This window comes from Centropristis striata, chromosome 19, assembly GCF_030273125.1.
Source record: "Centropristis striata isolate RG_2023a ecotype Rhode Island chromosome 19, C.striata_1.0, whole genome shotgun sequence".
Taxonomy (NCBI): domain Eukaryota; kingdom Metazoa; phylum Chordata; class Actinopteri; order Perciformes; family Serranidae; genus Centropristis; species Centropristis striata.
The window spans coordinates 9,205,828-9,218,203 of NC_081535.1; the positions used below are offsets into that span (position 1 = coordinate 9,205,828).

The 12,376-nt window shown below is 37.1% G+C and overlaps 1 protein-coding gene across 2 annotated transcripts in view; it reads right to left on the reverse strand.

The window, feature by feature from the left end:
• tnksa (tankyrase, TRF1-interacting ankyrin-related ADP-ribose polymerase a) overlaps positions 1 to 12,376 on the reverse strand; it is a 139,204-nt gene that overhangs the window by 13,014 nt on the left and 113,814 nt on the right. Inside the window, exons 18-22 of one of the 2 annotated variants that reach the window (XM_059358436.1) lie at positions 10,932 to 11,041; positions 8,944 to 9,132; positions 4,755 to 4,835; positions 3,661 to 3,847; positions 3,437 to 3,516 (exon numbers count right to left, since the gene is read on the reverse strand). In XM_059358436.1, the coding sequence (XP_059214419.1) occupies positions 3,437 to 3,516; positions 3,661 to 3,847; positions 4,755 to 4,835; positions 8,944 to 9,132; positions 10,932 to 11,041 (647 nt within the window). Of the gene's footprint in view, positions 1 to 3,436; positions 3,517 to 3,651; positions 3,848 to 4,754; positions 4,836 to 8,943; positions 9,133 to 10,931; positions 11,042 to 12,376 lie in introns of both variants that reach the window. The other variant, XM_059358435.1, reaches the window with a different exon arrangement.

The following is a 12,376-nucleotide window of genomic DNA, read 5'->3' on the forward strand; positions in this document are numbered from 1 at the left end:
TACAGCTAAAATAAGACCGTGTTCTTGGTTTTAATACAATATTGTCATTTCCACATACATTGGAGAAAAAGTATGTTTTTTTTATAATATTCAAATATGTTAAATCGACTGATGTAATGATGTAAAATCTGTTAAAGTTATGTATATCTCTTTGTTACGGCTCTAAATCCTCGTTAATGTTATTCTGAAATAAAAATGTACTTTTCCATTAACACCAAGCTGACTCACTTCCATCTCACTCTTCATCTGAATATTAATGACGCCTTGTTTCCCTTAAGGGGAATTGAGAACAAATGTAACACACACACACACACACACACACACACACACAGACACACACAGACACACACACACACACACACACACACACACACACACACACACACACACACACACACACACACACACTGCCTTGTATGCTCAGCCCTTTACCCGCTGTCACCTTTCAATTCCACTTTCTATTTCTGTCTCTCTCCTTGTCTGATTTCTCCTCTTTCTGTCACCCCATCTGTCTCCTCATCTCTCTCTCTGTATGTTTTTCATCTTCCTCCTCAACTCTCTCTCTTTATTTTTCTTTCTTAGTCTCTCACTTTGTCCATCTGTATCCCTCTTCTGTCTCTGTTGCTTCGTCGACATCGCCACTTCTTCCTGTCAAACTAAATCTGTATATTTCTCCTGATTGTTCTTTAATTGTACACTACAGGCCTAAAGTTTGGAAGCAAGATCAGATTTGTAAAAAAAAATGTGTTTAATTGCTATACTTTGCAACAAAATAAACCTGATTATTATATAAAGAGTCACTTATTAGAACACATTTTTGCTATAATTATCAGGTCTTTGGGTTTTTATTGCTTAGACTTTGTGTTTCCTTCTTTCCTTAATGTATAAATCTGAACTCTTGTTTCTTTACTCAGCTGCTTCAATTTCAGCCATTTCTGTGGTAGTTTGTCAGAGATATGAACACAGTTGAGATTTATTGGGATTTTTGTATCCAAACTCTCAAAAGCCAAAGAGCTCAAGCGAATAATGCAAACTGTGATTTGTTTTTTACTTTTCCACTGAAGTTGTGACTCTTCCAAATCTTCTCAACCCTAAAACTAAGCCCTTCTTTTCTTTTGTTAACATTAATTCAGCAATGGTCTGGTAACATCAATGTATACCTAAAGGTAAACTGAGGAAATTGTTTCAATTCAATAAAGGTAAAGTATGATCACGCAGTAAACACATCCAAAAATCCAAAGAATCCATACTGGTTTTTAAGAAAGCCATTGTGAACAGAAAATAGAAGTTGCTTCCAAACTTTTGGCCTGTAGTGTACATGAATGTTTACAAGGTTACAGCCAGCCACAGTGGTGCTAGGAGCTAAATGTTTCCATCCAGGTGTGATATTTACCATGATCACCATCTTGCTTTAACCCTGCATTATGATGCCAGTTAGGAAAAAAATTAGTTTTTTTGGGGGTTTGTTGCCTAGAGGCAACATTGTACCATAACAGTGCATAAGTGAAAAATAATGTTTTAATGTTGTAAAATTAATTTTAACATAATTTATTTCATAAAGCTTCATCAGGGAACACTACTTAACATTTTAAATTTAAAAACATTATGAAAAGAACTTTTTTAACCGGTTTCTTGTCTGAATTTTGCCTGTAGACAACATTGTACCATTGAACCAACGACCCATTGAAATTAATGTCTTGAACAGTCTAAGTGTATGAAGCTATCAAAAATGAAGGTTTACTCACTTATTAGTAGGAATATATTTTTTCCAGATGGAAAAGGGCCAGAAAATTACGTTTTGAGTGATTTTTTGTGGCGCAAAGATGTTTCCTTTGGAAAAGTCCGCAAAATAGGGTTTCAATATGGCCTCCTGGAGGTCATGTGACAAATTAAAGCTTTGCTATTGGTTCCCTATAGTCTTCCATCTTTTTAAAAGTATTGCATCACTCAAAAACATGCATTGTAGAAATTTGACAGGCCACAAATGGCTATGTTGCCTGAGGGCGACACCGTACCATAGAGGGTTAAACATGTTTTTATCACTCATTAGCACTAAACACAAATTAAACCTGATGCAAATGGAAATGTCATTAGTTTTGCAAGCATTTAACCATAAACCCACATCTAATAAGCTGTAAAAATGTTGGGACGAATTAAAATGTTGATGGCCCTAGATAAAAAGTTGAGGGATCAGTGAAGTTATTACAGTTCATCCTGAGGGGGGACGTGGATGCCTGAACTGAATTTTTATAATATTATTTTATGGCAATCCATCTGTTGTTGAGATAACTCAGTGTGGACCGGAGCAGTGAACCAATTGAACGACATTACAATCCCTCGAGCCAAACTGCTAGAACGGCTATAAACTGACGCGAGGAATGTAAAATGGAACAAAAACAAAGGAAAGAAAAATGATTCAATAAATGAGTTTGAACACTTCGAGAATTAGCATGTAACCCTGAGAGAACAGAATCTACAGGCCTTACAAATGATTACAAAGTTGGAGAGTTATTTATATATAGTTATTTCTAGTTGTGCTTTTTCTTATCTGCTGTATTTCTTTCTGTCTCTTCTTTGGTCCTTGGGGAAATATGTTTGCGTAACACTCTATAGCAGCGGTGGAAAAAGTTTTCAGACCCCTTACTTAAGTGAAAGTACAAAAGTATCAGCATCAAAAAGTACTTAAAGTATCAACTCGGATTGTTTTATATATTCCAAATATATTTTCACATTATTATTATTATTGATGCATTTTAATTTTCTCAAGGTATGGCGCTAATATTAACTACTTAATATACTGTTATGACGTTTAATCATAACAATCAATTTATATTTATCATGTTTTTATATTAAATCTCAACCTGAAAATAACTTAAGCTGTCAGCTAAAGCATAGTGGAGTAAAAAGTAAAAAGTTGCGTCAGAATTGTACTTAAGTACAGTACTTGAGTAAATGTACTTAGTTACATTACACCACTGCTTTCCCATTTTTCTATAACTGTTTTGCAAGTTTTCAGCTCTCATCTACCTTTAATTTTGTTAGTATTTCAGTTATTAAACTATTCATTTTATTATAATTAATTTCAATGCATTTTTTTTTACTTATTATTAGTATTATTTTTTATTATTACTTTTGTTTTCTATATTTAAAATATTGGCTTATACTGACTTATAGATGATGCTCATGCTATGGTATGCTGATACATGTGTAGATGAAATTGGTCTATCACAAAAGTTTTTTAAAAAAAAGAAAGAAAATAAACTATTACCCTAAAAAAAACCATTGTCAATTCGAAGCTCTTTCCTCGTCTGTGTTTCCAACTTTACTCTCTCTCTACCCGTCTTGTATCAATATTTCTCTCCAGTTCTTGCACCTTTTTCTGTTCCCTCTCACTTTTGTCTTCTCCCAGACATAAATAAATAAAATGTGTGTGCACCTGTTCCCGCTGGAAGATGTCTCGGAGGTGTTCCAGCCCTAGGCTCTTCAAAAACTGGTTGATGGTCATGTCGAGCAGAGCTGCAGAGACACAGAGATGTCAGCGGGGTTAATAGAGAAGTCTCAGCTGTTACACCTGTTTTATGTGCATATTTACATCCTGCAGGCACGTTGTCATTTCCAAAGACCCAGCATCTGATAAAGTTTTCAACTTACTGCACGTACTTTCTCCTTCCTTCCTGTCGGATCCAGACGCTCCGTCTGCTGGTCCGGTGGCCCCGCCCACAGTGATGTCACTGAGGGGCGTGGTCAGATTGTCTATGCTGCTGGCTGCAGACAGGCAGGACGGGGATGGAGAGGGAGAGATGACCACGCCCCCCGCCGCACCTGTACTCACCACACTTGCGCTCACCTGGCAGTGGAAGATGGAAGATTGTGTTTAAAAGTTGTTTAAAGGGCCAAAAAGTCAATTTAGTGCTAAACTATTGTACAGGTACATCTCAAAGATCGTGAAAAAGTTCAATATTTTTTGTCAGTTATTTCCGAAAGTGAAACTTGTATATTATATAGATTCATTACACACAGAGTGAAATATTTCAAGCCTGTATTTCTTGTAATTTTCATGATTCTGGCTTACAGTTAATGAAAACCCAAACCTCAGTGTCTCAGAAAATTGTTTGAGCAATCTGGAACCAGAACTTCCTTCGGGATTAATAAAGTTCTATCTTAATGAGCCTTTAAACAATGTTTACACTTTAACTTTCACACTTACTGTGCTTCAACTTATTACTATCATGGTTGGTACACTTTAGCAGTGGTCAAATTCAAGCATTTTTCAAGGACTTTCAAGGTAAATTTTCAAGCTTTTCCAGTATCTTACACCTGTTGTAAATTGCATGTTTTAGATGAGTACTTACATACTAAAAGGGGGAGATTTCACTTAACCATACCAACAGCGATGGTATTACACTTTTAGGAGGAACGGTCTTCATTTATTTTTACATTGAACATGTGATTATCTATATTCTATAGATGGATATAGTCAGATTGCAAGAATTTCAAGCATTTACAAGCACTTTATCCAAAATCCAAGCAGTTTTAAAACCTTGAAAATACAACATTTAAATTCGAGCATCTTCAAGGATTTCAAGCACCTGTACGAACCCTGTACTATATTTACTAAATGACCCTTTTCTAGTTTCTACATTTGTTAGCAGCTTCTTCTTCGAGCAAACACACAACATGACTACCACAGGATTATGTTTCAGCTTAAAGCTTCTGTCTGTACTTGTATGTACTGTACGTGTGTGGACCCTCACCACAGTGGCCTGGGGTTTCAAACAGCTTGGCAGGGCATCTGGCGGCATTGCGTCAATCAACAAGGCTCTGATGTCATCAGCCTGCAGCAAAGAGAAAGACAGAATTATAAGATGTAGACAGACATATCTCTATTCTTCAACAAAAACATATCGGTTTGATTATATTCTTAATATAATATAAAAACATTTTTGTATATATTAACCCTCCTGTTAAGTTCGTTTCTCAGGAACAGCAATAATGTTCATGGGTCAATTTGACCCGGGGCATGTTTAATTGTCCAAAAGAAAAAAAAAATCCCAATAAACATTGTTTATATTTCATCATTAACTCCATTACTAACCATTACAATCGATATTTAGTGCAATGGTATTCTTTACCTTTCACAGATCATTACTCAATGAGGATAATTCACTCGTTTTTTATTTTTAAAAATTCATGTTAAAACTTTTTTTTTGTGTACATTGGAAAGACCTACATATAAAATACAATGGTTATACATGACATTGATTTTTTTATTTTTATTTATTACATTTTTTAGTTTTTTCTTTTCATGAAAAAATACTTTTAACTATTTTTTAATTTTATTTCTAAACTTTAAAATGGGTCAATTTGACCCACAACATAACATGAGAAGTATTTTCTCTTTAGTGGATAACTCAGTGAAAGTCTCCTGCCATATTTGCCGGGAATTTATTGAGACAACAGCCCTTGAATGGGTTAAAAAAAAAAGGCTTTGGTCTTTTCTTTTTTTTACCCCCAACTTTGACTGTGCCACCTGGCTCTCAAACCCTGAGCCAATCAAATCAAAGCATCTCAAATGTCATATTAGAGGACTGTTAGATTACAGTAGAACACATGAGAAGCTTCATTCTGAAGGGAGACTGTGTTACTTTTATTGAACTGTGGTCCCTGTGGCTACAAATGAACATTATGGGGTAATGATACACGCCATACTACTTTTTAATCATTCTATCGTATTAATGCTATGCTGCTTAAGACAGTAGGTGGTTTGAAGAGCGAAGCCATCCACCTTTTTAAGCTTCTACATCTTCAAGTAGCAGATGGGTTTTTATTCACTGAATATGTTTTAGTACTAGTAGTCTGCCTGTTTCATTGATCTGTCTGAGGTTTGTTCAAGTTAGACTCTATGGTCTTGACCATCACTCTGAAATATCAGTATCCTAACTATGCTGAGTATTGATAAATCCATGCGGCTGTCTGTGGTGCAGACAGATTTGTAGTTGTGCTTGTTCCTCTGAGTGCTGCCCTTCTGTTAGTTTCTTCTTGGATCTATAATATTCCCCAAACCCTGCTCCTGTAGAGCTACTGCCCTGCATGTTTTACACATCTCCCTACACCAACACAAACCATTATAATTCTTAACTCGTGATCAAGCCCTTGAAAGCCTTTAGCTGCTTTATGATGAGCAGATCAGTAGAATCAGATACGTTAAGAGGAGGGAGATATCTAAAACATGCAGGGTGGTAGCTCTCCAGGAGCAGGGCTGTACTGTTGAACTATACATGATAAACAGTCAGTCCTGTACTATATTTTAGCCTATATACTGTATGTCAGGGGTCTCAAACTCAAATAACCTGGGGGCAGCTGGAGGCAGTATCAAAATGACCAAAAAAAGACACAAAATTACTAAAAAAAGACACAAAATGACAGAAATTAGCTAAATTACTTACAAAAGACACAAAATGACCAAAAAAAGACACAGAATTACCAAAAGACACAAAATTATTTAAAAATGACACAAAATTATTAAAAAAAAGACACAAAATTATTTTAAAAAAGACACAAAATCACTAAAAAAAGAAACAAAATTACCAAAAAAAAGACAGAATTACCAAAACCGACACAAAATTATTTAAAAAAAAAGACACAAAATGATAAAAAAAAAAAAAGACTCAAAATTATTGAAAAAATACACAAAATTACCAAAACATTAATTAAAGGGACCTTCCACACACAACACGGTAAAGTGCCATTCATATAAAACTCACATTAAACTTTCATATTAAGGTGGGGGCCACAAAATATCGTCACGAGGGCCGCAATCGGGCCGCGAGTTTGAGACCCATGCTCTATGGGATAGTGTCACCTTCTTGATCAAAGCTTTTCCCTGTAACATGCCTCAAATATTCCTGAAATATTTCTATGGTTATTTAGCAGCGCTGCTGAAACTACACCCCCAGACCAAGCCACCTCTGCAACAAAAATGTTTTTTAGGGAAGACACAACAACATTTATAATTAAAGTGATGTGGAGGAGCTCATACTGGGCCATACCCCCGTTAAAAATTAACAAAGAGATTTGTCACTAATTGAGCAACTGTGTTTTGTTCCTAATGGATTCAGCTTTTTTTCCCCTCTCAAAAGTTGCTAGTGCCAGATTGCTTGTGTTGGCATTTCTTTATGTGCAAAGTCTTGAGATAACAGCCAAGAACAGTGCCTTTTTGAGGCTCAGTTTGATTGTCTTTAATTCAATTTTCAATTCAATTCAATTTTATTTATACAGCCCAGAATCACAAATCGCAGGTTTGTCTGAAAGGGCTTTACAGACTGTACAGGGCACAACACCCTCCGTCTTTTGAGCCTCACAGCGGACAAGGAAAAACTCCTCAAATAACTATTTTAACAGGGGGAAAAAAGAAGAAATTGTCGTGAGAAATTATTATAAAACAATGTATGCATTTAATCGAATAGAGTGTGTTATTAATAAGTCAAAAAGCAGTAATGATCATTCTTGACTTGTGTTGAGCTAAATGAGTGTGTGTCATACTGAGAGCTGTAACCTGAGATACAGTGAGCGATCACTGTAATGACCAGACTGAAGACGAAGTAATGTCAGAGTAAAGTGAGATAAAATCTTGATATGTGTTGGAAAACTTGTAAAAGCATGTTTTTGAAGGTTATAATAATTAAAAGTGAGATTATTCTTAAAGAAAAATGAACCTAACTCTCATCTTGTATTAGGAACAAAACACAGGAAGTCTTAGTGCCCGTATAAGGTAACATGGAAGGTAAAAATGCTGACACCAACAGAAATTTCAGTCTTCCACAGATGAAAAACAAGAAAAATGAACAGCCAGCCATCTCCTGATAGCCACATTCACACTCAAACAAAAAAAAACAGTGTAGTATGATTACCTAATCAGTGTAAACCATATCTCATGTTTACGAGGATACATATTGGTATCCTCGTACCAATGAGAGATTGAGAAAAAGGAAGATTTTATGACATATAAACTGATGTTTTAACACTTCTAATTGCAACCAGGGAACTTATTTAGTTTTGATCTCTTGACCTTTGCAAGAATCTCCTGCTACTTTTTGATTCCATCATTTTTGAGTCTTAGAGTTCGGGGAAGATTTTGGTGCTTGTGTTGTTGACAAGTTGGGAGGCTCTCTGCCCGTCTCATCTGACCTCGGGGCTTTGAGCTGTCTTAATTTGCCCCTACAAACCCTGAGGGGGAGCAACAGAGGAGGGACCCCCCTTCCAGGACTGACAGACGGGCAAGAGATTTCGTTATACAGAACAGATCAACATAGTAAAATCCAGTAGATAGAGTGTGAGAGGGGAGAGAGAGACAGAGAGATAAACAATGACAACAATAATAGCACTACTAACGCCACAATGAAGTCTGTGACTAATGAAGGTAGATGTGGTGCTGGCAGATAAAGTCAAATGACAGCAGAACTAATAAATAACCTGATGTACTGTACACTATTTACTGCATCTATTGTGTTAAATAACATGACTTATTCCTTAGAAATGCACAGCTACCAGTACATTTGTGTCCTTTAATCTGTAGCAGAATTGTGGGCTAATATAAGCGAGATCCCAAGTTGCACTTCACTTTCTGTGAAAGTCAGCAGCAGCGACGTTTTCTCTTGGGAAAGCTTTCAAACTGTGGTACCTACAGGCAAACAAGAAACCCTATTAGGAGGCTCACTAGGAAGCCTCATTAGGGTGCAAGTAGCTTGGACGCTACCTGTTCGACCTCCTCAATTTCTGCAATTTCTGTCTTCATCGTGCTCCTCTGTCTAAATAGTTAACCAGTCAGACATCAGTTGAAGCTAATGATATCGCCACGGGCTGATTCATAACAAGTATGAGGCTCCTAATGTGGAGAAATGAGGACGAATAGTGCCAAACGCTGTTAAAAAAAACATCTGGTACCGTTGCCAGGTCCAGCGGAGTCTGCCCCTCCTGGTTCTTCATGGTGGGATCGGCTCCATGGGCCAATAGCAGAGCGCAGAGCTGAGTCCGCCCCTTCTGGGCCGCTTCGTGGAGAGGAGTAAACGCCCACTTGTCCGTGGCGTTGACGCACGTGTTGTACTTGATCAGCAGGGCGGCTATGTCCACGTGCTAGACGGAGGAGAGGACGTAGAGGTGAGGAAGAGGAAAGGGGAGGTGGTGACGGACACAGAGAGATGAAAGGGGAAGGAGGAGGAGGATGCAAAGGAAACAAGAGGAGAGAGTTTAGAAACATGAGAGCAGAAAGAAGAGGAGGTGGTGGGAGGAGGATAAGAGACAACAGCAATAAAAGCATTTAACAAGCAAATGTGTGAAGCCTGCTGAGTGAGTGCTATAAAAATCATGATCTGAAAAGATGTAGTATGTGGGACTCTCTGGAACAGAAACTGTGTGAATTATTAACTCCATCATGATTCTTCTTTTCCCGCAGGTCCTTCCTTTCCTTCTCTTCCTGTGCTTTCCCCTCTTCGTCTGTCTCCAGATCTTGTCTTAGCGTCAAACACAATGTAGCTTGTTTCTGCATACCACTGGGGGATGCATAAAGTGTGTGTGTGTGTGTGTGTGTGCGAGTATCCAAAACGCAAAGCTCATCAAGTTTTCATTCAAACATGTGTTTCATGACTCTTTAAGTAGCAGAATGCTGTCAAGCCATACGCAAAATGTGGCTGAGACACAACCAAGAACTCCAGATGAAGGAAAACCTTCATGCAGCACATGCATGTCTTCAGAGTCAGGCTGCAACTGTATCCACACCGTCTCAGAAAATATCACAGTTTCATGGTATACACAGTATAACACAATTATTTTTATTAGTTACAATGATCCATAAAGACATTTTCCATGGATTTCTTGATAATAACCAAAATCATTATCAAGTAAAGCCATGGAAAATGTCTAGATATCAGCTCTTAAATGAAACTCTTATCAGCTATTTTTGTTGTTATCATTATATTTGTCCAAACAAATGTACCTTTAGTTGTACCAGGCAGTAAAATGAACAAGAAACTGAAGAAAACAAAGGTGGTCTAATATTTTTTCCCATGTGTAAAAAGTATCTCTTCTGAAAGTTGATGGTAATTGTCAATTTTCATTCCATGGTAGATACACGTATACCACTGTGACCCTTCAGAGAATACAAATAATAATAATAATTATTATTATATGTAAATGGGAAAACAGTAACTGTCCCACATAAAAAAACATAAAGTGCGAACATAAGTTTGAAGATTCAGGAATAGTCGTACACATCCCACGTATTATATAATTTAAAGCATAAAGAGATGAAATCTCCTGCAACGCTTTTCATATAATGAACAACGTATTGTATATAATAAAGTTAACTAATACACTAGAAGTGTTGCTGGAGTTTGGATCTTTTCTAGAATTCTTTCCCTTCTTAATGCCCATGCACTGGAAGTAGGTGAAGTTGTGCCAGAAATCTCAACTCTTATATAGATTTAAGAACCTCAAATATGAATTCATAGATGTTGTCCTAACAGTTAGCTCATCTTATGATGTTCACCCAAGATGAACGAGGCAGAATTAGCAGCGTTAGAGTGGATAACAACAAGACAAATGAAAGGAAAGGAGGTCAAAAAGTTTACAAAAAAATCTTTCGTTTGATATTTTTGTTTTAGAAATGAATTAAAAAAGAGACTAAATTATTGTGAGTTCTATCAACAAAAGCTTTATCGACTAATTTTGTCAGCACAAAGATGAAGAGCTCGTACTTTTACTGTATACAAGTTGCGCTCTAAAATAAATATGAGCAGATATCAAAACGCATAAAAGCAGCATCTCTGAAGTGAACTTGTGAACTGAACTTAAGTCTGCAGGATGAGTGAAGAACATGTAAGTGTGTGTGTGTGTGTGTGTGTGTGTGTGTGTGTGTGTGTGTGTGTGTGTCTTACCCCGTATGAAGCAGCATTGTGTAACGGTATCAGCCCTCCTTTGTCCTGTGCATTCACATCAGCTCCATGTTCCAGCAGATACTCTGCTACTTCCAAGTTGTTATAGCCGGCTGGAGAGTGTGGTGGTGGTGGTGGTGGGGGGGGGGGGGGGGGGGGGGGGGGGGGGGGGGCAGATGACAGAAGGTGGTTGAGAGATAGAAGTAGATAAATAGAGAAAGAGAGGAGAAAGAAAAAAAATGTCGTCAGGTAATGAGGGAGAAGGAAAGACAGACCGACAGACATGTCAGCCTACATCCTCTGCAGTGTGACAGCGTATAATCATCTTTTCCTTTTACAAGCCAGTACATCAAGGCAGCGGGTGCGTGGGTGTGCGTCTAAGTGGTCAGATCTATGAAAAAATAAAGGCAGACCTTCAAAGTGTTTTCTTGCAGTATTTTAACTTTAAAAGTGTCAGCCATGCTGAAAAACACTGTCGAATTAACATACACTGTTTTCTGGTCAGTTTTCCCACCAGAAGAGAAATAATGGAGAGAAAAAAAGGCACAGGAAATATAGTTTGAGTGAAAGGTAAAGGCAATTTTGTTTCAACCCAGTTGACCACGGTTCAATTACCAATTCATGACAAGAAGGTTACAACTGGGGAATGAATTTAAGACTTAAGCCATTTACATACTCCACAAGAACAGAGAAATTTGTTCTTGTTCTCGAAGTGGCAAGAACAAGAAAAAAAATATTTCTGGCCAGGAATATTTCATATTTCACGAGAAACTCCACTGTAGAACTCCTGGGAAGTCGTCATAAAACAATCCCTCTCCATTGACTTTGTATTGAAAGACTTTCCACCTTCTTAATTTCGCTAGCAAAAAACAGAAAAATGGTCAAAAGTTTAGGTGTGTGGTAGAATGTACTACCAACAGGGTAAAGAACCCAGAGTTAAGTTTCTTAAATATATGAACTGAAAAACTGAACTTAAAAGAGGACAGCAGATCCAATGTCTAAACTGTGCTAACGTTAACTTTTAGACAGGGCTGAAACAGTCACAATATGTGTGTTATCTAGCTTAAACTATTAGATTTAAACACATCTTTTGATTATTTTAGCACTGTATGTCTACATGAAAAGTAAAAAGGACAAGTTGGCTGTTAGCAAGCTAATGTTAGCAAGCTAATGTTAGCTAATTTCCAAACTGAAACTCAATACAGTATATTTAATGTTAACTTTTAGACAGGACTGAAATAGTCACATGATTTGTGTTTTCTAGCTTAAACTATTAGATTTAAACACATCATTTGATTATTTTAGCACTGTATGTCTACCTGTTGGCTGTTAGCAAGCTAATGTAAGCAAGCAAGTGTTAGCTAATTTCCACTGTTGTCATCTAAAACGTTCAGTTTTTGGGTTCTTCTGATTAGTTTTGGTTCTTTAACTTGTTGTTAGGGCATTTC